Source organism: Chiloscyllium plagiosum, chromosome 10, assembly GCF_004010195.1.
Source record: "Chiloscyllium plagiosum isolate BGI_BamShark_2017 chromosome 10, ASM401019v2, whole genome shotgun sequence".
NCBI classification, from domain to species: Eukaryota; Metazoa; Chordata; class Chondrichthyes; order Orectolobiformes; family Hemiscylliidae; genus Chiloscyllium; species Chiloscyllium plagiosum.
The window spans coordinates 81,451,880-81,478,399 of record NC_057719.1 but is presented as its reverse complement, the minus strand read 5'-3'; the positions used below and the strand labels follow the sequence as shown (position 1 = coordinate 81,478,399).

Below are 26,520 nucleotides of genomic sequence, written 5' to 3'. Positions count from 1 at the left end.
CCCGCCTGACCCCCAACCCCGTCCACCACTGCTCCCATCCACCCCCACCCGCGTGCCCCCGCCCCCTCTCCGGGGCAGATGGACTGGACTCCAACAAGACAGCTGCCGCTGCTTTTGGAGGGTGAGTGTCCAAATAGCACGCACCGTGCACATACACACAAACGTTTTGACAGGTTCCACCTCTGCCCTGTACAGGACAATGTTAGAGACATTATCTGGGGAAAGGGAGTTTTGGTTCATGCCTGTGTAGATCTCCAGGGGAAAGTGTGGGAAAAGAGGGAGGGGCAGGGTGGGAGGTCAGTCATTTAGAGACAGTGCTTGCGCTCCCATCAGTCCTGCAGTAAAAGTTCTCGGCAGTATGTTTAATCCCTGTAAGCAAAAGACGCGATCAGTGTTGGACACACGTCTTTGATGTAATATTTCTGTCAGGACCTCGAGGTCTCCTTCAGATAATCCGATTTTCGGATAATTGGTATTTGGATAATCGAGGTTCCTCTGTACACCATTTTGGATACTGTTGAGGGGGGAATGACTTACCAGGGGTAAGAAATGGGATACAGGTCTCTGGCACAGAGTCTGTCCCTGTTGCTCAGAAGGGAAGGAGGGGGATGAGCAGAGCATTAGTTATTGAGGACTCCATAGTTAGGGGAACAGGTAGGAGGTTCTGTGGGATTGAGACAGACTCACGGTTGGTGTGTTGCCTCCAGGTGCCAGGGTTTGTGATGTCTCGAATCAAGTTTTCAGGATTCTTGAAGGAGTGGGGGAGCAGCCTACGTTGTGGTCTGTGTACGTACTAACAATATAGGTAGGAAAAGGGATGGGGATTTAAGACAGAAATTCAGGGAGCTAGGGTGGAAGCTTAGTGCTAGAACAAACAGAGTTGTTATCTGATTTGTAGCCCATGCCACGTGCTAGTGAGGTGAGGAATAGGGAGAGAGAGAGGAGTTGAACATGTAGCTGCAGAGATGGTGCAGGAGGGAAGTTTTGGATTCCTGGACAATTGTGGCTCATTCTAGGGTAGGTGGAACCTCTACAAACAGGATGGTCTACACCTGAACCAGATGGGGTCCAATATCCTGGGGGGGACGGAAATTTGTGAATACTATTCGGGAGTGTTTAAACTAATTCAGTAGGGGAATGGAAACCTACATTGAAGGTCCAGTGTCCAGGAGGTTGACAGTAGCGAGGTCAGAAATATGGTTTCAAGGTCGCCTGAGTTCACTAGAAAGTAGGAAGGTGATTTGAAGTGTTTCTACTTCAATGCCAGGAGCATCCGGCAACAGATGGATGAACTTGCAGCACAGGTTGGTACCTGGGACTTCAATGTTGTGGCTGTTTTGGAGACATGGATAGAGCAGGGACAAAAATGGTTGTTGCAGGCTCCGGGATTTAGATGTTTCAGTAAGAACAGACAAAATGGTAAAAGAGGGGGAGATGTGGCATTGTTATTCAAGGACAGTAGCAGAATGGACGTTTGAGGACTCGTCTACTGAGGTAGTATGGGTTGAGGTAAGAAACAGGTTGGAGAGATCACCCTGTTGGGAGTTATCTATAGGCCTCCGAATAGTTCTAGAAATGTAGAGGAAAGGATAGCAAAGATAATTCTGGATAGGAACAAGAGTAAAAGGGTAGTTGTTATGAGGGCCTGTGCCCGAAACGTCGAATCTCCTGTTCCCTGGATGCTGCCTGACCTGCTGTGCTGTTCCAGCAATAAAGTTTCAACTAGTTGTTATGAGGGACTTGCACTATCTAAATAATGACTATCCAAATACTATAGTTCAAATACTTTAGATGAGTCAGTGCAGGATCGTTTCCTGTCACAGTATGCAGGCAACCCAACAAGGGTCCAGGCCACAATGGATTTGATACTGGGATAATTAACCCAGCCATGTGTCAGATTTGGAGGTAGGTGAGCACTTTGGTGATAGTGACCACAATTTGGTTATGTTTACTTTGGCGATGGAAAGGGACAGGTATTTAATGCTGGGCAAGAGTTATTGCTGGGGGAAAGGCAATTATGATGTGATAAGATTTAGGATACGTAGGATGGGAAGGAAACTGCAGAGGATGAGCATAATTGAAATGTGAAGCTTATACAAGGAACAGCTACTGCGTGTCCTTGCTAAGTATGTACCTGTCAGGCAGGGAGGAAGTGGTCAAGCGAGGGAGCTGTGGTTTACTAAAGAAGTTGAATCTCTTGTTAAGAAGAAGAAGAAGGCTTATGTTAGGATGAAATATTGATGCAGAATTGGCTGCTGTTTTGGACAAAAATCTAGCCCACTACCCCAAAGTTCCAGCTCCATTCTCATACCCCTGACCAGTAACTGGGCAGTGGACTCGACTCCAGGGTAATTCAGCCTCTGAGCCTCAGACTTCTCAGGTGGTTGGTATGGAGGTGGATTCACAACCGGAATTGAGCCCACTTCTCCATATGTATCTCTGAGAGGAAATCTTACCTCAACTTTTAAATTATTTTCTGCACCTGCAATACATGTATTAAACTGAACTTAATCTTTGATTGTGAACTTCATTTATCTCATGCAGTAAGTGTATGTGATTTCAGGCTTGATTTTAATTCACCATAAGTGAATGGATTTTAAATGAGATTTGCTTCTTATCAAAACTGGCAAATAATTAGAATACTGTGAGTTTTCCGTAAATTTTCTGAAGAACAATACATTGTTCTAACTGCTGAAAGATATGAAGTATAATTCTTACCACTCTTTACATTTTCTTCAGCTTGGTCACTATTAAGCTCTTCCTGTTGAGAAACAATGAGGCCTGGTTTATCTTTGATATGTCTTGGGCGTGTTGAAATAGAATTCTGCTTTTTGTGTACGTGCATTCCAGGTTCCAGGTGCTGTTTGGTCCCAGGACAAGTTCTGTACCTCTGAACTGAGTCTATGAATCCCACCTCTATAGCATCCCTCCAATTCGAGGCCTTAATGACACTACACTTGGAATGTGTGTAGGATGTGACTGGTGCAGAATTATTTTCTTTTGCAATGGAATTTTTCAGGTGTACTGCTGTTGTTTCCTTTATTTGTCCTTCTTTATTTTGATTCTCCTGTTGAATAAGAACAGACTCCCACTGATACAGGAAATGTAACAAATAACATCCAAGTGATTTCCATTAATTCTGCTACAATTATTGGAAAATAATGCATCTATTTATCATATCTAATTTGCTATATCTTCATTTAAAAGACGTGTATCTTCTTATTGATGGTGTATAAATTGAGTACTATTGTAAGAAGAGAAATTGAAGATTTTTGTCTTGCATTCATCAGAACAGAATTGCAAGAATACCGATCTCAATGAGAACAACAATTTCTAGCAAGTAAAAATCACCATAGTCCAGAGGACTGATCTCATTAGTGGGTTACCACAACTCATGCGAGAGGGTGTTAGAAATGAAAAGAAGTGTTGTTTTTGCAGATATAAAAGAACATGAAGAAAAGGGGTCCAGCAGAAGAATTATTAACTCTGCAGGTACTTAGGGAAGTGTATCTTTACTTTTAATTATGGTTAATTAAATACTAATTCTGGAGTATAATATAAGCAAGTTAACTCTTTTAAAATAAGTTTTCAGCAAAAAAACTGAGATAACTAAAATGCCTGAGCTGTACAAAAATGATACAAAGTTGATGAAGTGTACGGAGAATGGAATGTACCAGCAGTATTGATACAAAATGTTAAACTATATCTTGATGGACTATCGACAAAATAATGAAAATGTCAGCACTAACAGGGAGGAAGGTTGCCAACATGGGAAAGGGGAAGTAACAAGGGTGGAGCGAAGATGGGCAGTTGTATAGCCTATTAAGAGAGATTGGGTAATTAGGAGTCTGGAGAGGCGACCTCACTCAGCTCAAAGGTATAATTGTAAACTAACCCCAGTCTAATTTGCTCAATTGCTTTGTGCAGTTGCAGCCCGTACTTGCAAGTCCGTAATAAATTGTCTTGTTTCCAGATTTATTGGTCTCGTCTAATATTTTATTGAGTTTGTTTCTAACAGATTTGGGTGCTCGTCCTGGGATCCCAAGCTCCAGTCGCTCGGCAATTTCGGAAAAATCGGAGATGCACCCTGCTGATTTCGGCGGTCTCTACTTTTCCCCCATTGCCGCGGCGGCTCGGGCGAGCGAGATCCGAACTGAAAGACCCTGGAAACAGACAGGCAGACGCAATGTGGCGGGTTCAGTCGGGTAACTCTTGTGCATAAGACCCGGGTAAGAAAAAGGTGTTAAATAAGTATTAACCAGGCGACCGGGAAAGGCAGCAGGTTTTCTTTTGTTGTCAGTCTTTGCCATGAGCAAGGCGCACTAAGACACGGCGAGTTGGTCGGGTAACTCTTATGGACTTAAGACCCGCATTTGTGGGCGGCTGGGATTTGCAGCAGTACTTGCTGTTTCGCCGTGGTTCTGGGTGCGCTGAGATGTGGTGGTTTGTCGGGTAACTCTTATGTACACAAGACCGATCTAGATTTGCAGCGACATTTGTTCTTAGTCTTTGCCACGGACAAGGTGAACTAAGACGCGGCGGGTTGCCACGAGCGAGGCGCACTGGGACACGGCGGGTTGGTCGGGTAACTCTTATGGACTTAAGACCCACATTCGCGGGCGGCCGGGATTTGCAGCAGTACTTGCTGTTTCGCCGTGGTTCTGGGTGCGCTGAGATGTGGTGGTTTGGTCGGGTAACTCTTATGAACTTGAGACCCGTATTCGGGCGGCCGGGATTTGCAGCATTACTTGCTGTTTCGCCGTGGTGCGAAGGGCACTAAGACGTGGTGCTTCGGTCGGGTTACTCTTGTGTACATAAGACCCGGGTGAAGGTAAATTTCGGGCGACCTAGATTGACAACGGTTTTTGCTGTCTGGTATTGCTGCAGGACAGGGCGCCCATTCGACCAGGTAACTTTTGTGCACAGACAAATTGATCTTTAAGTATTACTTTGGTGGTCGGTTCCGTATGAGAAGTACGGGGGAATTGGCAAAATAGAGAATAAAGGTCTTTAATTGCTAGATTAATCTAACAAGTAAGGTGTCTAACTGATTCAATCACCCAGCCTTAGACCAGTTATTAACAGGGGAAACCCCCACGCGGAGATTAGGACCCTGAAGTGAGTGTGGAAGAAGGTAACACTGAACTTCAGAGAGGTTAATTAAAATTATATAAAGAAAACGGCCGAGTATTAAAATGGGAAATAAGAATAGCAATTCAGATGTAGAAAGAGACATGAGAGAGACATCCGAAGACTATATCCCAATGGACAGTCCTTTAGGAAAAATGCTAAGAGATTGGAAATACAATCCTTGGACGCGAGGAAAAGACAAAAAACAAATGATAAAAGTTTGTTGTTTTGAGTGGACTAAGGAAAGCATTAAAGCCCCAAATGTATTTTGGCCTAAATATAGGTCAGATGAGGATTGGTTATGTCAAGATTTAAATATATATGTAAATAGGAAACATAAGTGCTCCTATAAAGAATCTGACTACGTCGCCTGTTGGATAGGGAGCCCGAAAATTTTAATTCTGAATAAGTCAAGAACGGAAGAAGGCAATGAGGAAACAAAGGATTCCCGCTGGGATCCTTTGTCAAGTTTACCCCCTCCCCCATATAACAATGATAATAATGGCCCGTCGTTTCCCTCTCCCACAGCACCCCCTCCAGTACAAGGACCTGAAAAAGGTCTGGGGAAAGACCTTCCCTTGAGTCCGATTAGAACGAGATCAGCAGTAAAAAGAAGTGAAGAGAGGGACATAGGCGGGGCATCGGCACAAATATATCCCCTTAGAGAAGTATCAGTCGGTAATGGCGAAATCGGATATGTTAATGCACCGCTGACCAGTAGTGAAGTTAGGGCTTTTAAAAGAGAAATGAAAAGTTTGATTGAAGATCCAGTAGGATTGGCAGAACAGTTGGATCAATTCCTGGAACCGAATTTGTATACATGGGGTGAACTGATGAGCATTATGGGGACACTATTTTCAAGAGAAGAAAGGGGTATGATTAGAAGAGCTGCGCTTAGGGAATGGGAAAAGAGACACCCTGTGGGCGATGGAGTAATACCAGCTGAAAACAAATTCCCCAATATAGACCCACGATGGAAGGGTATGGATGAACATGATAGAGGAGAAATGAGGGACTTTCAAGAGATGGTTATTTTAGGAATCAGAGAGGTGGCGCCTAGATCCCAAAATTTTATGAAAGCTTTTGAAGTAAGACAAGACAAAGATGAAGCCCCGTCAGCTTTCTTGCAAAGGCTAAAAGAAGTCACTAGAAAATATTCAGGAATGAAAACTAATGATCCGGTAGCTCAGGAACTTTTGAAGGTCCAGTTCGTAACCAAATCATGGCCAGACATACAAAAGAAGTTACAGAAATTAGATAGATGGAGTGAGAGACAGATGGAGGAATTGTTACATGAAGCACAGAAAGTATATGTAAAAAGAGATGAGAAACAGAAACAAAAAGCTAAAGTAATGATTGCAGCAGTCGAGGAAGTTGCAAAGAGAAAGATAGAATCAGAAAGCAACAAGGAAAGACAAGAGAGGCAAAGAACAGATTATAAAAAAAGACATTCGGCAGGATGTTATTACTGCGGAGTAACAGGACATAAGAAAGATTGTCCAAAGCTAATGCGACAAAAAGAAGCAGTTTCGTTGATGACTTTCGATGAAGAATAGGGAAGTCAGGGGTTCCTTCTTCCTGAAACCCACTGGGAACCCTTGATAAATTTAAAGGTGGGGCCTAAGGGAGAGGAAACAGTATTTCTAGTGGATACGGGAGCAGCCTGATCATCCCTAAGCTTTAGACCTAGTGGTGTTAAGCTAACTAACAAAAGTCTCAAGATTTATGGAATAAAAGGGGAAGAATTCCTAGTGCCCGTTTTCGAACCAACTTTAATAAAAGTAAATAACGAAGAAATAACTGGACAATTATTATATATCCCTGATGTCGGAAGCAACCTTTTAGGTAGAGATTTGATAATTTTACTAAATTTAAAGATCAGAGTTGAGAACAATTCGGTAGCTGTATTGATGAATAGATTAACGTCCAGTGACGAAGAGCAGATAAATCCTAATGTGTGGGCAAGAACTGGAAACACAGGTTATTTAAACATTAATCCCATTGTAATTACGCTGTCACAAGAAAATAAAACAGTAAATATCCAGTTTTAGTAGAGGGACGCAAGGGTCTACAACCAATAATAGACTCCCTAGTAAAAGAAGGGCTATTGGAACCATGCATGTCACCCTTTAATACTCCAATACTACCAGTTCGGAAGCCAGAGGGGACTTACTGACTAGTACAAGATCTCAGATCAGTAAATCGACTGGTTCAGACACGCCACCCAGTGGTGCCTAATCCATATACCCTTTTTAGTAAGATACCGTGCAACCACTGTTGGTTTAGTGTGATAGATTTAAAAGATGCATTCTGGGCTTGCCCTTTTGCCCCAGAGAGTCGTGATATATTTGCTTTTGAATGGGAAAATCCATACACTGGCAGAAAACAACAATTCCGAATGACGGTACTTCCCCAGGGGTTCACAAAATCACCTAATTTATTTGGGCAAGTACTGGAACAAGTCCTGGAACAACATAAAATGCCTCAGGGAACGTCACTGTTGCAATACGTAGACGATCTACTTGTGTCAGGACAAAATAGAAATGATGTAAGCTCAGATACCATTGGGTTGTTAAATTTCCTAGAACAACAGGGGTTAAGAGTAACTAGGAGTAAATTGCAATATGCAGAAAAAGAGGTGAAATACTTAGGACACCTTATTAGCAAAGGAACTAGACGTATTAACCCCGACAGAATTCAAGGGATAGTAGAGTTGCCCCTCCCGGAAACCAAACGAGAATTACAGAATTTTCTAGGGTTAATGGGCTTTTGCAGATTATAGATAGAGTCATACGCTCAGAAAACAAAGGGGCTATATTATAAATTGACTAAGTCCGAACATGGAAAATTGCACTGGACAGAAGAAGAAAAAGAAAAATTATGCGAGTTAAAGCGTAGCTTAATACAAGCTCCAGTTTTGGCCCTTCCCTCACTAGAGAAACCATTTCACCTTTTTGTAACAGTAAATGATGGAGCAGCCTTAGGAGTGTTAACTCAGAAAGGAGGAGGAAATAGACAACCTATAGCCTTCCTGTCCAAAGTTTTGGACCCAGTTTCAAGAGGATGGCCTGAATGTACACAGGCAGTAGCAGCGACTGCCATATTGGTAGAAGAAAGTCGAAAGATCACTTTTGGAGGAGCACTAGTAGTTAGTACCCCCCATCAAGTCAGAACTGTGTTAAACCAAAAGGCAGGAAGATGGTTAACAGATTTGCGAATTTTAAAATACGAAGCCATTCTGATGGAAAAAGATGACCTTGTATTAGCAACATACACCTGTCTAAACCCAGCTACCTTCTTATGGAAGGGAGAACCTCTAGACAAACGAGAACTAGAACATGACTGTTTAGATATCATAGAATATCAGACTAAGATTAGGCAAGATCTAAGAGACATTCCTTTACATGAAGGAGACAGATTATTTATAGATGGGTCATCAAGAGTAGCGGAAGGAAAACGATGCAATGGGTACGCAGTAGTGGACGGTAATGAGAACCGAATAGTAGAAGCTGACCGGCTACCTAACGCATGGTCAGCACAGACTTCTGAATTGTACGCATTGAACCAAGCTTTAAAACACTTAGAGAATTGAGATGGAACAATTTACACTGACTCTAAGTATGCTTACGGGGTAGCTCATATCTTTGGAAAGATATGGCAAGAATGGGGACTAATCAATAGTAGAGGAAAGGAATTAGAGCATGAAGAATTGATAGGACAAGTATTGGGGAGCTTAAAATTACCCCAGGAGATAGCTATAGTCCATGTACCCGGACACCAGAAAAGACACACACTAGAAGCAAAGGGAAACAGGCTAGCAGACGAAATAGCCAAAGAAGCAGCTATGAAACACACAGTAACAAGAATGCAAGTACTAATGCCCCTATTTGATTCTTCTTCCGTGAACCTCGTGTACACGGAGGAAGAAGAAAAAGAATTTCAGGAAATAGGGGCCAATAAGACAACTGAAGGAAAATGGATCTAGCCAGATGGGAGGGAATTGGTGAGTAAACCAGTTATGAGAAACACCGTAGCTACTTTACACCAAGGTAGTCATTGGGGCTCCCAAGCTATGTGCAACACTGTGTTAAGGAAATATGGATGCAAGGGAATCTATACATTAGCAAAACAAATATGCATAGGATGTACAACTTGCCAGAAGATTAATAAGAAAATAATAAGGGAAATACTCAAAGGAGGAAGAAACCCGGGGTGAGACCCTTCCAAAGTATACAAGTAGACTATACTGAACTATCCCCAGTGGGAAAGCAGAAATACCTGTTGGTCTTAGTAGACCATTTAACAGGGTGGGTAGAAGCACTCCCAATGTCATCAGCCACCTCAAAAGGAGTGGTAAAAACCTTTCTCGAACATATTATTCCAAGATATGGTATAGTGGAAAATATAGATTCAGATCAAGGTAGCCATTTTACTTGTAGTATCCTACAAGGAGTAATGGCAGGATTAGAAATCTCTTGGGAATTTCACACACCTTGGCACCCACCCTCCTCCGGACGTGTCGAAACGAATGAATCAGACGTTGAAGGAACAATTATCTAAATTAGTCATAGAGACTCGATTACCGTGGACCAAATGTTTGCCTATTGTACTATTACGTGTCCAAACTGCCCCGAGGCGCGATATTGGTCTTTCCCCTTATGAAATGATGTTTGGACTACCATTTCTAGGAGGGAAAGGAGAGGTACCTACAGCCGAGTTTAATGATAAATTTTTGAAAAATTATATTATGGCACTTGGTTCTTCATTATCTGTTCTTAGGAACAAAGGCTTGTTGGGACAAACATCACCACTAGAGTTTGCAGTACACCGTATACGACCAGGTGATTGGGTCTTGCTTAAAACCTGGAAGGATACCAAACTACACCCAAGTTGGGAGGGACCGTTCCTAACTCTTCTAACCACCGAAACAGCTGTTCGGACTGCTGAGAAAGGATGGAGCCATCACACCCGTGTCAAAGATCCTGTGAACGCCCCAGTGGCGGAGTGGCACGCCCATCCTACAGAAAATCCTCTGAAAATTAAGCTGAGAAAGAAAGAATGAATTGAGACAAAAGACTCTTTTAAAGTTTGCTGATATATTGTTATTGATTGTAAGGGCTGTGTGGACTCACCTCTTCCTGGCGCCTAAAGAAATAAGACAGATAGACAGGAAGGTAGATAGTTGTTAGAAATGGGTGGGTATTGGTATAATATTATAACAATAGTAATACTAACTATTCGAGGAAACGGGAGAAATCACTTTACTACACTATGCCAAAATTATGCTGAACAAAAAGGACTTACTAATTGTTGGGTCTGTGCAGAGGTTCCACACCATGGTGAATCTGGAATCCCCACCTCAGTAATACCACTTACCAAAAAGGAAGTGTATGATTTAATTCAGGCACAAATAACACAATGTGGAGTCACGAAAAGGACAAATATAACTTTGCAGGATGATTCCCTAGACCAGCTCCGAGAACCAAGGGTATTATCGATGGCTTTATAATTACCCCACTGAAAGGAGCAGTAAATACCACCTGCTTTTGTAATTGGAATAATGCTGCACCCTTCCAAATAGGAAAATCATCTTGTGTCTACACCAGCCAAGCCACGGCCAAGACTGTTCCCCAAATATTGAATGGAACATATTGGGTATGCGGCCAGCAGGCCTATCCATTTATTCCCGGGAGAAATACATTCGAATAACTGAATGTATAGGAAGAAATGCATATTTTGATGTTGATGATTCATTGCCTCAAAACAAGAAAAGCTGGAGTGGCTGCTGTTATCTTGCTTATATAATTCCTCACCTCCGATTAGAAAAACATGAACACAACCTGAGAAATGAAGGGGGAGTATAACATAAGACCCGATAGGTCTCTAACCGTCTGTTGTGGACAATATTCCCAAGCTACGGTACTGCAAGGGCAGGGGGAGAAATACATAAACTGGCGGCTGCCCTTGAGAAATTAATTAATAATACCTCCGATGTAATGGAAGAAACTCAGACCTAAATATCGGCCATAACCACCAAAGTGATTGCCACAAGATTAACAGCTTTATAAAATTGAATGGCTCTAGATTATCTCTTGGCCGAAAAAGGGGGAACCTGTGCACTAATTGGTAAAGAATGTTGCACCTTCATCCCAGACGCCACTTCCCTAGTAGAAGATAAGGCAGAAATAGTAAAGAAAAAGATAAAGAATATAAAAGAAGTTGAGAATAAACTTCGAAAAGATGAGAGATGGGAATGGGATGACTGGGGACTGACCAGTTGGGGAAAATGGTTAGCTAATTTAGGCATTTATGTCTTACTAATAATAGTAGGACTAATAATAGGATTTAACGTGTTAAAGTGGATAATGAATAAGTTGATAATGTCCTTGGGAGGTCAATAATCAATGATGATCATGACAACATTAAACACACAAGAAAGAGAGAGTAATAGATTACTCAGAGTTTGAAAAAAAAAGGCAGATTTAAGAGAGCAGAAACGGTAAGATTGTGAACCTCTATATCTTAGGGTGAAAAGAGGGCAGAGAATAAAAATTGCAAAAACAACAAATAGTAAAATAAAAGAAATGGGGGAGCTGTTAGAAATGAAAAGAAGTGTTGTTTTTGCAGATATAAAAGAACATGAAGAAGAGGGGTCCAGCAGAAGAATTATTAACTCTGCAGGTACTTAGGGAAGTGTATCTTTACTTTTAATTATGGTTAATTAAATACTAATTCTGGAGTATAATATAAGCAAGTTAACTCTTTTAAAATAAGTTTTCAGCAAAAAAACTGAGATAACTAAAATGTCTGAGCTGTACAAAAATGACACAAAGTTGATGAAGTGTACGGAGAATGGAATGTACCAGCAGTATTGATACAAAATGTTAAACTATATCTTGATGTACTATCGACAAAATAATGAAAATGTCAGCACAAACAGGGAGAAAGGTTGCCAACATGGGAAAGGGGAAGTAACAAGGGTGGAGCGAAGATGGGCAGTTGTATAGCCTAGTAAGAGAGATTGGGTAATTAGGAGTCTGGAGAGGTGACCTCACTCAGCTCAAAAGGTATAATTGTAAACTAACCCCAGTCTAATTCGCTCAATTGCTTTGTGCAGTTGCAGCCCGTACTTGCAAGTCCGTAATAAATTGTCTTGTTTCCAGATTTATTGGTCTCGTCTAAAATTTTATTGAGTTTGTTTCTAACAAGGGTGAGATTGAGAGGAGGGACTTTCATGATAACCCCAGCCAGTGCAGGAATTGAACACATGTTAGAGACACTACTGTGTATTACAAACCAGCCAACTGAGCTAACCAACTGTATGATAATTTCTTCTGCACGAAGAATGGCTGTTAATTAGTTGGCAAGTGGATTCCTCGTTGCTCAAGGTGTTGCCATGGAAACAGACATTCCTAAACATTTGTTTAAATTCAAACCAGTAAGTTGATTCTGATTGGTTAAATATTGCCACAACATTGGTAGCTTCTAGCAAAGTTAAAAATCGCACAACACCATCATCGGGTGGTTGTGGAAGACACAATTGTAAGGCACAGAATTTATAGCAAAAATTTACAGTGTCATGTAACTGATGAAGGAGCGGTGCTCTGAAATCTAGTGTGCTTCCAATTAAACCTGTTGGACTATAGCCTGGTGTTGTGTGATTTTAACTTTGTTACACCCCAGTCCAACACCGGCATCTCCAAATCATGAGCTTCTGACAGGTGTAAGTAAGTCCTATTGTGAGCCCCACTGATAGTATTGTATCAGTTGTTGTGCAATTCTTAGACCTTAAAAAATTAACAGCAGAATCAATCTACTGTTGGATCTAGTGTTCTGAGTTTTACAAACAGGGACTAATTAAGCATGCTGCGTATTCAGGGACAAATGTCACCTGGTGCATTCTCCATGACAATATTTCGACCAGAATCCACTTGCAAATCAATTATAACCCTTTTCCCTTCCAGTACAAATTGTTATTCCCTTTGAAATTTGTCGTTCTTTCAATTCTGTCCCTGAGGAAGGCGAGCAAAAAGCATTCTGTTGTTAGAGTGACACTCTACTCTTCAAGAAAACTGCATTACATAGCATGATTAAATGATTATTAACTTATTGTATTTACTATATGTAAAATATACTCTGAACCTCCCTTCACTAATAACTGACATTTTTCAACCGTGCAGAAATTAATAAGTATGAGTAATATTTATTTGATTAGTAAATTCCAATAATCATTTTTCAACTGTTTATAGATTCCTATATGTCTTACCTCCGTTATAGAAGATCTTGGGTACTTTTCGGGTTTGTTGTCCCCATTCTCTTGACCTTTCATTAATGGAAAGACAATCGAGTGCTTATTACTGTTTCTATCCTTATCAGGCTTCAGATCAAGTTGAATCACACTGCTAAAAGAATGATCTGACAGAAGTGGATTGGTAGGATTTCCTGGTGTTGATTCTGCAACATGCCTGTGTACAGACCAATAGATTTGGTGACAAGTTTCTTGATATGGATAAAGGGGGCGTCGGGCATCCCCTGCACAAGCACTGAAGGGTTCATGAACTAGATGGCTCTTTCCCCCAGGTGGCATCATATTTTTTCTTGACTTTCCAAAAGTGACATTGTCCCTTTTATCAACGACTGCTTTTCCAAAGGAGTAACTATGATTGCATTGGTCCTCTGTACTCTCACGGTGCACAGTACTTGAATTATTACAGTTCTGAAGCAGGTGAAAATTATTTTTGTTATTTTCAGTTTTAACATAATTCAGAGCAGCATCGAGGCTTTGAACAGACAGCTCATAATACTTTGTATCTTTATGGTTTTTCTCCAGTTCCTCCATGGTGATGAATGGATGCTGTAATGCAAGTCTTGGAGAAATGCGATTTTTGGGATCAAAGTTCAACATTCTCTTCACAAGAGCTAACATACTGTTGCGATCATGGAACTCGGCAATATCATCACCATTTGGGGACAATGTTTCGATGATGCTGAATATTTCAAGCTCATCGAGGGACTTTAAGTTATGTCTCCTTGGCTCCAAAGGTTGTGCAAACATCTTTGACTGGTACTCAGACAATGACTTAAGTTGCCACTGGTGAGCTGATGAAGGATAAGAGTTTCTTTTGAAGAAAAGGTGAGTCTTACTTGCTTGGTTGAGCAGATGGTCGTGGGGTTGACCTTGGGTTTCAACAATTATTCTGATCTGATCATATTGATTCTTACCAGGATACAAAGGTTTACCAAGTCGAAGTTCAGCTAGAACACAACCGAGGGACCACATATCCAGCTTTTCACAGAAAGGCAACCCCAAGAGAATCTCCGGAGATCTGTAGTATCTGGCCTGGATATATGGGTCTTTAAAGTGAAAATTAAATGTTTATAATGATAGAATTTGAATTTATACTTGAATATTGAATGTATTTTACTTCAAAAACTAGAGGAAGACCATATATTAATTTCAAACCTCAAGTGTTATGATTTGTATTACTGTAGTGTCTAAGTACACTAACATCGTACTTCTCAGCAGAGCAGAGCAGAGAACAATAGAGAGTGATGAACTGTATATCACTTCTCCACGTTGTGGGAATCCTTTGTGTCAGGATGTTGGAAAAGGTTTGCTGTTGTAGTTGGACACTGGTGTGCAGCATAAAATGTCACAAAATGCAGAAAGAATTGTAAGTCAGATTTAAAAAAAGGCATAAAAATATGCGGTATCTGATGTGGTAAAAACATTACGAAATATCCTGAAGGAGGAAATAATGAAAAGCAAGATCAAGGGGCACTTAGCATGGTCATATGGGGTTTGTCAAACATGATGTCCTTCCCATCGAGTTTCTGTGCGAGGCCAAATGTACTGTTTTTATTCCTTCACCCCACCCCACTCAGCCTAGACTTCCATTGGTGAGGCAAATATTCCATAATATACTGAACCATTCTGAACGGATCATACTTAAATTTGGTGTACTGTAAGTATAGCAGGGCAATTGAGGTTTAAGTGCATCCTGTGGCAGAACCAAACAGAAAATCTATGCACAGGCTTAAAAATAAATAGGATTTATCATCTTAGTCCTCCTGAGCTTCCCCCAGAAGAGCATGGTACTTAGCAGAAGTGACAGGGACTGATCCCATGCTTAGAGTGCTGGTATAAGTCTTGCATAACTCCTTTAATGGTCAGGCACGTAACTATACAGCGCACAGACTCTTTAGGATTAAGGACACAGGGACCAGTAGTCTTGGCTGCTGAGAGATGCTGGCGAATTAGTCTCTTATCAGGGTGAGGCTAAGTATCATTAAGGGATCCGTAGCCATCGCTGAATAACAGAAGGGGGTAGATCGCAGGGTGGGTAATGAGTAGAATGAAGTCATCCAGGTGGACCTCATAGAATGAGTTCCCTTACTGGGGCTACTAATCTGGTCTAATCAGGGAGTCTTGGCTGACAGATATTATCAGGAATATCAAGGGTTCTACTCATTTTGTCAGCCAGCTCAGAGCTAGCTGGGTCACTGTCATGTACAATGCAGATGTAAATAAAGGGTGACTGATGATTGGATAAACAATGTGTCCATGCAAAAGCACCTATTAGCTGAAGCCCAACTGGACTTCAAACAGGCACTACAACTGGCTTTATCATTAGAAAATGTGGCAAGTGGAGCTTATGAGTTACAGGATATTCCAAAAGAAGTGGACACACTAGCCAATCCAACTGAACTTGGGGAACACCACTTGAGTGAAGGCAATTGCACAGCCTCACTCAGGACATATCTTTTAACAGAGGGACACTAGGTCAGCCCAATGTAAAACCCCAAAACAAAGCCAAGCCTTGGCTAAATGGTTAAAATTTTCACGAGGATCCGGGCTGGCAGGCCATTGTAGTTGTTGCTGGTTTGTGGATCAGAGACAGCAAGAGTCCCATTAGGCCTGAACTGAGTAAGAAAACTCATGGACTAGTATGCAGGGGAGTGCACACCCAGGAAAGTCCATCTACAGTTGGTTTGGAACAATTAAATTGCTTAGCAACATCCAAATCAGAACTAATCAAAATAAATGCCTGGCTTAGTGGTCACCCAGTTCTAATGGAGGCAGCTGTGTCAGTGATTGTGGAACCAAAATTTATTCTGGACTCCAATTCTTAAGTTTGTGTAAAACCTTGGCCAAGCTAAGGACCCATACCGGGGAATCCTTAAAGATTAAGGGCCTGACTTCAGTTCCGGTCTCTTTTGAGAAGCAGCTGATTCAGTTACCACCAATTGTAGTAAAAGGCTCAGTCCCAAGCTTGATATGGCAAAATTGGTTGAGGAATATTAAATCTGATTGGCTCAATTTTTTTTTATTAGAAAATGGCTGCCTCAGTGAAGGTCTAATGAATAGCCTATAAGTTTTTCAGGAATGTCTAAGGAGTATCAAAGGGCCAAATGTCAGCTTACATGTTGACCAAGAAGCAAGCTCACAATTCTGCAAGGCTTGCCTTGTGCCATTTTCCTTCTGGGCCAAATTAGAGGCAGAAACCAGGAGGCTGGAACGCAAAGGAAACACCAAACCAAGGTAGTTTGTGAAATGGACATCACCAGTTGGTACGATGGTTGGTTAATCTTTTGGGGATTTCAAACAAATGGCAAAATGGTTTTTTTTGCAGCTGGATAAATATGCAATTCCCTCGCATACAGTACTTATATGCAAAGCTGGTGTGTGAGGTGGCTGTCCTTCACAAGCTGCAATTGAATTAGATGTGGATTCCCAAAAGTAAGCTACAATTAATACCCATTAAGCGTTTGTACCAATATACGAGACCACCTTTTGGGATATCACCAGCCTGTGCTATTTTCCTTTGGACAATGGAGAACATTTTCTAAGGTCGATCCCAGGTCCCCATTTATCTGGATGTCATATTAATAACTAGGAAGGTCAATAAACAGCTTTTAGAGAACTTGGAAATAGTTTCTCCAAGGCGCGAGTATGCCTTAGGAGGGAAAAATATGCGCTCCGGGCACCCCAAGTGACCTACTTGGACTACAGAGTTGACAAGACCAGGTTACACCCATTGGAACATAAGGTGAGGGTGGTCACAGGTGCCCCAACACCCAAGTTTGTGCCAGAGCTTACATCTTTTCTTGGGTTGATGAACTATAATGGAATATTCATACGTAAACTAGCTCCATCCTGGCACCCTTACATTTGCTATTGAAAAATGGTCAGCCTTAGGCATGGTCTTGCAGCCAAGAGGTAGGAGCGTGAAGCAGCAGCTATTATTGTCTCAGGTGACAGCACACTATAATCCTGAGTGAGATGTGATGCTGACATGCAATGCTTCCCCATACGGTTTCGGATAGTGTTAGCTCACTGGTGGCCTAGCCTGATAGCATGTGCTTCCTGAACTTTGGCCAATGCCGAACGAAAATATGCCCGGATAGAGAAGGGAGGTTTGGCAGTCATCAATGGTGTGATAAAATTACACCAATAGTGGAGCACAAACCCTTGCTAGAACAACTTAAAGAGGACAGGGCCATGCTGCCCATAGCTTCAGCATTAGGCTGTTATTTTGAGAATGTACAATTACAAGTTGGAACACATCTGGGAGGCTAGGTGGCAAATGGAAGCCTTGAGCCAGCTCCCACTGGTGCAGCCACTGGAAGAGTCTGTTCTGGTTTTAAGCTTTCAGGACCCCCTCCGGTCACCACTGACAATATCAGATTGGGGACACAAAAATATCCTGTCTTGGCAAAACTGAAACAGCTGGTGGTGGTGGGGAAAAGCAAAGGGCAATCTCAACCAGAATTGAAACCATTCTGGACCCTGCGAGACCAGATCATCACAGAGGATGGCATATTATTATGGGGAGTGAGAGTGATAGTCCCGAGTAAAGGTTGCTGCCAGATACTGGCTGAACTTCGCTAGGGTCATCCGAGGGTTTCCAAAATGAAGATGTTAGCAAGAAGTTAAGTCTGGTGGTCAGGATTGGAAGCTGCCATAGCCCTGTTGGTGGTACACTGGTAGAGTGCCAAGGACAAAAATTACTGCCAGCAGCCCCCCACATTCATGGGAATAGCTGGGCAACCCCTGGACTCGGGTTAACATTGACAATGCTGGTCCTTTCATGGGCTCAATGCTCTTAGTCGTTGTGGATGCCCACTCAAAGTGCATGGATGGGCATAGAGTTCATGCATCAAACATGGGGATGATGATTGAAAAGTTGTGAGCATCTGTTGAAAACATGGACTCCCAGAGGTGTTGGTCAAAGACAATGGACCATCATTTACCAGCAGCGCATCTGACTATTTTCTAATGTTGAATAGCATTCAGCATGTAAGGAAAGCTTCATACCATCCAATGGGCTGATGGAAACAGCAGTCCAAATGTTAAAGGCAGGTTTAAAGAAACAGCCTACAGCTTCACTCAGTTCCAAATTAACCCGGTTGCTGTTTGATTATAGGATCACCCCTCATGGAACTATACTGACAGCTCCAGCAGAGTTACTAATGGGGGGAGGAGTCTGTATAGTTCATGGCATTTGAGTACGTGGGACAATAAATGTTACAATTCAATTCAATTTTGATCTTCCTGATCATTGGTGGGGGTGGGGGTTTATTGAAACTGCATCAGGAATGCTAATGCCAGGCACAAGACTCCTCTAAGCGAGAGAGGCAATTTACTTTGGGGTTGAAGTTTACTGTCGAACCCCATGCTGGACCATTCCCATGGTTAAGAGGCATGGTCGATAAGAGGTCAAGCCCCATGACTTCCAAGGTCAGGTAGGAGAGTCAGTCCTGCACAAGCACTTGGATCACATGAAAGCTGCAACCTTGCAAACAGGGCAGGGGCAAAACATACCTGGCCCTTCAGAACATCTGACAAGGCTGTCAGAACCAGTAGGTTCTCCCCCTCTGCTGAAGAAATCTCTCAGGACAAGATGGACACGACAGATGTCAAAGACCTCAACGCCACTGCTACCTGAGGAGCAAGAGGCAGGCTATGGTTTAGTACACTCAACCTCATTCCTGTTGAAGGGCTTTTGCCCAAAATGTCGATTCTCCTATTCCTGGGATGCTGCCTGACCTGCTGTGCTTTTCCAGCACCACACTCTCAAGTCTGATCTCCAACATCTGCAATCCTCACTTTCTCCACACTGCTAGTATCCAAGGCACAGTTGGAGGAACCGGACCTGATGCAAAATGTCCCAGGAAAAGCTACAGGATAAAGAACAGGTCTATGTCCCAGAACTTAGAGGGGGAAGGATGTAGTAATTGGAACAAGGTCAGCCAAGTATATGAGTCCTCTGATTGGGGCTCCAATCAGAGACTCGTGGCTGATAGATATAAATAGAAATTTCAAGGGTTCTACTCACTCTCAGAGCAGTTCTAAGCAAGCTGGGTCACAGTCTGTACTATGCACATGGAAATAAAGGGTGACTTGGTGACAGGGTGGAGTTATTTCACAGGGCATTGTACCTTTAGATCAAGCACTGACTGCCTTTGAATGAGGAAGCCCCAGGGACCCACAACAACTCTAAAAGGATTTGTTTGTTGTGCCCACTTAGTCCAGTGAGTTCCCCCATCTGATAGCCCACTGTAATTGTGCCCATCAGGTATCCAAGTAGCCAGTTTGGGCCTTCCCAAGATTAAGGACTCTGGGATCAGAAGTCCCAGCATCCAGACCTGCCGGCTCTCCATTGCTATCATGGACACCGGGAGAGGAGGCAGCTGCTGCATGCACTAGAAGCGCTGGATCATTGAGGGATCACAGGCAAAAAGCGAGTTCAAGTGTGATGGGGGCTGTGGGAGAAAGGGAAGGGATTCTGTAGCAAGTAGCTCTCAGCAGACCTACTTGATGTCCTGATGACAATCCCTCAAATTAGGCATGACTGATTGTCTTTGAAGGAGAGCTCACCCTATAAGCCCATGATCAAACCTGTAGGGACTTTGTTTTTTTTCGGCTGCCATCCGATAGTGAATCCTGTCTACCACTAATTTAACAACAATATTTACTGCCCATTCCTAGTTGCTCTTGATGAGGCAGTGGTGATCTGCCTTCTTGAACTGCTGCAATTCATTCAGTATAGAGACAGCCATAATGCTGTTAACAAAGGAATTCCAGAATTTTGATCCAGTGATATTGAAGAGATGGTGATATATTTCCAAGTCAGGTGGTAAGTGGCTCAGAGGAGAACTTGCAGATTTTGGTGTTTTCATGTATCTGCTGCTCTTGTCTATCTATACAATAGTAGTAGTGGGTTTGGAAACTAATGTCTAAAAAGTCTTATGAATTACTGCAGTGCATATTACTGCTACTGGTCGAGGGAGTGCATATTTATAGATACAATACCAAGTGACAACAGTCTTCAAGCTTCTGGAACTCATTGGGTTAAACAAGGTGAGAGGACTGCAGGGATTGATGGGACTGAGCAGTGATAGATAGGCTGGAGAGCCTTTAAGCACCAAGACATGACAACCGCTTCTTTGTTTAACTGGAAAGCCTCTATCTACAGGACTCTTTCAAGTGTGTTACCAAGACTTATTATGGTGGAAGTTTTGCTATCACCCTGCAATTAGCAGCTGTTAGCATTCCCAGTAGCATGGGAACTGCAATGCAGGTCTTTTAAGGGGTAACGACCAATTGTAACAGCAAAAAACAAACAAACAGTCGTAACACATTTCTACCTGCTATGCTACAGGGCAGATAGAACAAGCAGAGCTGCCACCTGCAGGAGGTTATGATCGCCAACATTGCAACAGGATCTCAGGAGGCACAGACTTTCAGGTCATGATGTGGGCAAGGTCACAACAGCCTGAATATTTTCACCTCTGGCTCCCTTAAGAGATCTTCTAGGAGAAAGTGAGGACTGCAGATGGTGGAGATCAGAGCTGAAAATGTGTTGCTGGAAAAGCGCAGCAGGTCAGGCAGCATCCAAGGAGCAGGAGAATCGGTGTTTTGGGCATGAGCCCTTCTTCCTAATTCGGGCTCATGCCCGAAACATCGATTCTCCTGCTCCTTGGATGCTGCCTGACCTGCTGCGCTTTTCCAGCAACACATTTTCATCCCTTAAGAGATCTGCCAGTGACATCTGTAGAATCGCACAATCCACTGCGTACAATGCATTTCCCAAGTGACACACACCATGGATTTTGTAGAGCTGTTCCTACATGTAGGGATAGCTACAGATTGCAGCCATGGTTTAATCAAGGCATCTCAGATCTAACCGCAAAATATTGCGATCAAAATGGATTGTTAAGACCGGTTCCCAGCAAAAGGTCCCCAATCCGTTATGATCCCAGGGACAAGGGCAGAGCTGGCTCCCATTCTTAATCAACCTGCACCCTCCTGCCTCTGTTGGTCGCAACAAGGTTAATTTTTTAAAAAATCCCAGCTCCAATGATTTAACATTTTAAAAGGAGCGCATTAACTAGGCTTTCTTGATTTAGACAAAGAATTATTTTATTAATCACTAAAATGTGAGGAATAATAAAAAATGTATCACATCTATAGACACATTTGAGATGAGAAGGGAGTAAAAAGATAACAGGAGTTAGGGGTAAATGGGGATGGAAAATTATAGCTATCAAGTTGGATGTTTCCAGTAGCATTGATTCTGGTAGTTGGCAATTGGTTTTCAGATTCTTTGTTCTGCAAATTAGTTGAAAGGAGTTCTCTAGTTTCTTGTTTGACTATGGCTTTGACTGGCTACTTCCTTCCAGCAATCAAAGAAAAAGATTTCCCATTCTTTCTTTTATCTGCAATGCAGGGTAAACTTTTAGATGTCTTTTAGCAGTATCCTTTACAGCACCTAGTCCCAATTATACAAGAACATTAAGACCAGGACACCAATACCAGACTGATACACCAGCTCCAAAATACCAGACTTGTGTGCCAGTAGTACAACATCAGACTGGAACACCAGCTCTAGAGGACCAGAACAATATACTAGTATTAAACCATCAGATTAGTGGTCTAGAGCTGGTATACCAGTATAGACTACTGCAGTAGCACTAGAGAACAGATTAATAAATCATTCATGAAGAGCTTATACTCTAAATGTTGATTCTCCTGCTCCTTGGATGGTGTCTGACCAGTTGTGCTTTTCAGGCACCACATTCTCGCCTCTAATACACCAGACTAACATGCCAGCATGAGAACAGAACTGTACACCAGCTTTAGAACACTATGCTACTGCACTAATACTAGATTCATTGGTGTACAAGTGTGGTGAAACCTATTCTAGAATAACAGAGTAGCACGCTATTGGAACACCAACCTGGCACACCAGCCAAAGACGACCAGACTACTACACTAGCACTAAAACATCAGACTAGTACACCAGCACTACAACAGCATACTAGCTCACCAGCGCTAGAATACCAGACTATTAGTATACCAGTTCTAGACCACCAGACTAATGCATTAGCACTAGAACACTAGATTAGCAGGCTAGCAGCAGAACACCAGACAAATGTACCAGATGTGGAACCCTAAACTGCTACATGGGCACTGAAACATCAGACCAGCTTTAGAACACCAGGCGATTGCACTGGCACTAGATTGGTACACAAGTTCTAGAATTCCAGACTACTATACTAGTAATAGAACTCCACTATGGCACACCAGCTGTAGAACACCAGACTCGCACACCAACATTGAAACACCAGACTACAATACTAGCACTAGAACAGCATAGTGCATCAGCTCTAAAAAAAGCCAGACTACTTCATTAGCACTAGATCAGACTAGTACAACAGTTTTAGAACATAACACTCGCACCCAGTAGAACACTAGCCTGGCACACCAGCTGTAGAACACTAGACCAGTACACCAGCACTAGAACACGAGATGAGCACACCAGCTCTCGAACTTAAGAAAGCAGCGCTAGAAAAACACACTAAGACATTAGTACTGGAATACTATACTAGTATACCAGCATAGAACACCAGACTAGCACACCAATACTAGAACACCAAACAGACAAACTAATCTTAAAACACTAAATTGGCACACTTGTTCTGGAGCACCATCCTGGCACATTAGCACCAAAATACCAGACTAGTATACTAGCAGAACACTAGACTAGAACATGCACAGAGGTGTTGTTAATTTTGACAAATTTGCAGCTTGGGAAAATGGAAACAGGTCTTTCACCCAGACTGCTTTATTTTACCTCACATTGTGAATGCAATCTGGCTATGTAGGTAAGAGGAAATAGTTCAGTTTTTCATAGTATCTCTTCCTTTGAAGTGGTACTCTGAAATTTCATGTATGATATTCCATTATTATTCTTGGAGTGGAGTGTGATCCCATACAGGAATGTTCAGGCAGTTACTTAACTGCGCTCTAAACCATCTCTGGTTTATACATCATTTAATAAAAATAGAAAAACAAATTTTCTTACTCAAACATTCAGCATGTCTGTAGGTAATTTGGGGATATGACCCATTGTTAAGATTGTATTCCACTCATTCAGATATTCAGGTGATATGGAAAGACTGAAAGAATATTGTGCCTGTAAGTGAATGATATTCTGAAAGCTGCCATAACATCTTCATTCTGCAGCAGTCAAGCCTCCTAAAGATATTCATACCTCCAAGGAAGATCAGTGGATAGTACTTTTGAGATAAGATCTAGTCTCTAAAGACATGTCACCGATATGGAGGTAAAGTACAATTGAAGCCGAATAAGCATGATATAGTGGTCATGCTCAAGCCATCATGATACTGAAGGTGCCATTCATGTGCCAGGACAGATCTAGAGAATGTACCAGTTAATAATGGCTGACATTTAATAGCAAAGCATGGTTTAAATTTCAAACCAGCCTATTCTCTTTTTGCCGAGGTGCAGTATACATGTTTGTGTACATTTTGTTTTTCTGTTGTTTTCAAAGCAGACTGCAAAGTCCAGTCATTAACTACTGAACACTCTTTGGCAACACCTCTACTAATCAGAATTCACTTTCCAATTCTCGTCTTAACAGCAGATATTACTTTTTTCCCTTAAATAAATAGTTTGAATTTTCCTGATGAATACAGGTCAAAAATCTTAAAAATATTGTGTCTTTGTTCACAAACCTAGTGACTTGAATAATACACTGCTTATGCTATTTGGGACAGACATACTTTCAGAAAGGTTTCTAAAATTGCAGGATGGAATCAAGGTTACTATCTTCAGAGACGCTGCCATTTGTGCATCAGAAGCATCCTCTCAAAAGATAACACCAACTTCTTCCTACCAGCAAGGTTTCTAAAATTGCAGGATGGAACCAAGGTTGCTATCTTCAGAGACACCGCCATTTGTGCATCAGAAGCATCTTCTCAAAGTTAACACCAACTTCTTCCTACCAGCCTGCTCTCCAGAATCATTACCCTTTGCAACTGCCATCATTAAGCCAAACACTTACTGGCTAATACCTCCAATTTACAAACTCTGCAATATATGACTCCTTCTTATTGGGATTGGTTGCATTCCATGCAGAGTCCACTAATGACTTCTTGTTATTGCTGTAATTGCTAGAGCTGCAGGCCAATTAGATTGCCTACCAGCTCCAGAGGGAAAGGATACTCCTACTGAGGGTTGGGAGTTCTACTTCCATTTCTTTAATCTGTCTGTACTGTATTATGGTTGAAAGGTGGTTTTCTTTTCAATCCAACAGCTGCCCATCAACTTTCCTGTCCTCTGGTCAAAACATTCAAATTCAACCCCATGCATTACAAGAAGCAATAGAGTCAATGAGCCAATCAGAAGCACCAGCATCATTGACCCAATAAGAAACAACAGGATCACTGAGCCAATCAAAAGAAAAATAGAAGCATTGGACCAATCAGAAACATTTGAATGATTAAGCCAATGATGTAGAGTAAAAAACTATTTAGACACCTTACAGTCACTGAACTATTCAGTACTAAGGGATCAGAAATGTTAGATGCTGAGAAAATTGGAATTTGTAAACCAGTTGAAGAGAAGAATCACTTAATCAAGTTACAAAGAGGACAGGCAGCAAAACAATGAGATTGCTAAGATATATAGATAAAAATAAAACTACAGGCACTGAAACTACGGAGAATTTTATAACTAATTCTGATAAATATACATCACCTTTAGTTACCACATATAATTGGGTTCCTTGTAAAAAGATGTCAAGGTTTCCCCGAGAACTGCCTGGATTAAGGCACTTCAGAGGTAGTCACAGGTTTGATGTTCAGTTAATGCTACTTAGCTCAGCCAGGTTACAGTATTGACAATACAACTGTCACCAGCTTCCATTGGATAGCTGTAGGGAAGAACGCATAACTTTCCCATTTTAATCCAGTAACTCGTCTTTTCCCTTGAAAACGCAATAGCTTTGAGGACAGTTTGGACTTGGTCAAAGTCCACAAGCACTTTCTTCAAGTTGAAATATTGAGAATGGTTATTTCACCAAGATATGAGAGAGATACCATACCTCATTAAGAGTCAAATTTTCTGCAATGAGTAAAATTGGAATAAAATAAGTTGTCTGAAATCTTTCTTCTTTCTACAGAGAAGTTGAATAAATCCAGATATTCAATATCAGAGTTATTAAGAAATGGATAAGCTAAATATATACCTTGAATATGCTGAACCTCAGGCAGTAAACTGGCTGAGCCAAAATCAATCACTTTGACTCTGAACGGAAATCGCATATGCTCTACTAACATGATATTGTCTGGCTTGATGTCTGTGTGGATAATAGACAAATCCTTAAGCTTTTCCAAAGCCTTCAGCAACTGCATGGCAATGGTCCGAACATGCTTGACAGGGAGAGGGGCAAAGTTGTTAGCCTTTTGGAAGTCTTGCAAGTTTTGCTCCAAAAGTTCAAATACAAGGTAAGACTTTGCATTTCTGTGGAAGCATTCAAGAAAATTTACAATATGAAACTTGTCTGCATCCATATCTTGCAAGAGTTTCAACATTCTGACTTCTGCAGCACTGCAACTATCATATTTTACAGTCTTAATAGCAACAAACTGACCAGTGCTTCTTTTACAACAGCAGGTCACCTCCCCATATACTCCCTCACCTATAAGTTGGATAATGCTATATGTGTCATTGTGAGAATGAATTGCAGACATCCTCTTACGAAAGGGCTTCTGAAGAATCATTTTAGGGGAATATATGTTATTCTGTGAGGCTGAGTGTCCTGTAGATTTTTCAATGCTCATCTTTGATGTTTTCTCTCCTTTATCACCTCTAACTCAACCTTTGCGGTCAGTCGATCTTTAGATGGAGATGATGCTGCAAGGACTTGAACAGATCGTGCATGGTGAAGAAACAATCTTCGGCCCATCGAGGGCCGAAGGGCCTGTACTGCGCTGTATTCTTCTAACTCTTGTCTGTCTTAATGTTGCTACTTAGACTCTGAAGAAACGTTTCAGAAGAACTTGCAGCTTTATATGTGA

General features: G+C 41.8%; 1 protein-coding gene across 1 annotated transcript in view; it reads right to left on the bottom strand.

Moving 5' to 3' along the window:
* The window catches only part of LOC122553822 (homeodomain-interacting protein kinase 4-like), a 47,234-nt gene extending 21,041 nt beyond the window's left edge, over positions 1-26,193 (bottom strand). Inside the window, exons 1-3 of the mRNA XM_043698196.1 lie at positions 25,689-26,193; positions 13,397-14,484; positions 2,719-3,067 (exon numbers count right to left, since the gene is read on the bottom strand). Of these exons, the coding sequence (XP_043554131.1) occupies positions 2,719-3,067; positions 13,397-14,484; positions 25,689-26,193 (1,942 nt within the window). The remainder of the gene's footprint in view (positions 1-2,718; positions 3,068-13,396; positions 14,485-25,688) is intronic.
* Between the last annotated feature and the right edge of the window lie 327 nt (positions 26,194-26,520).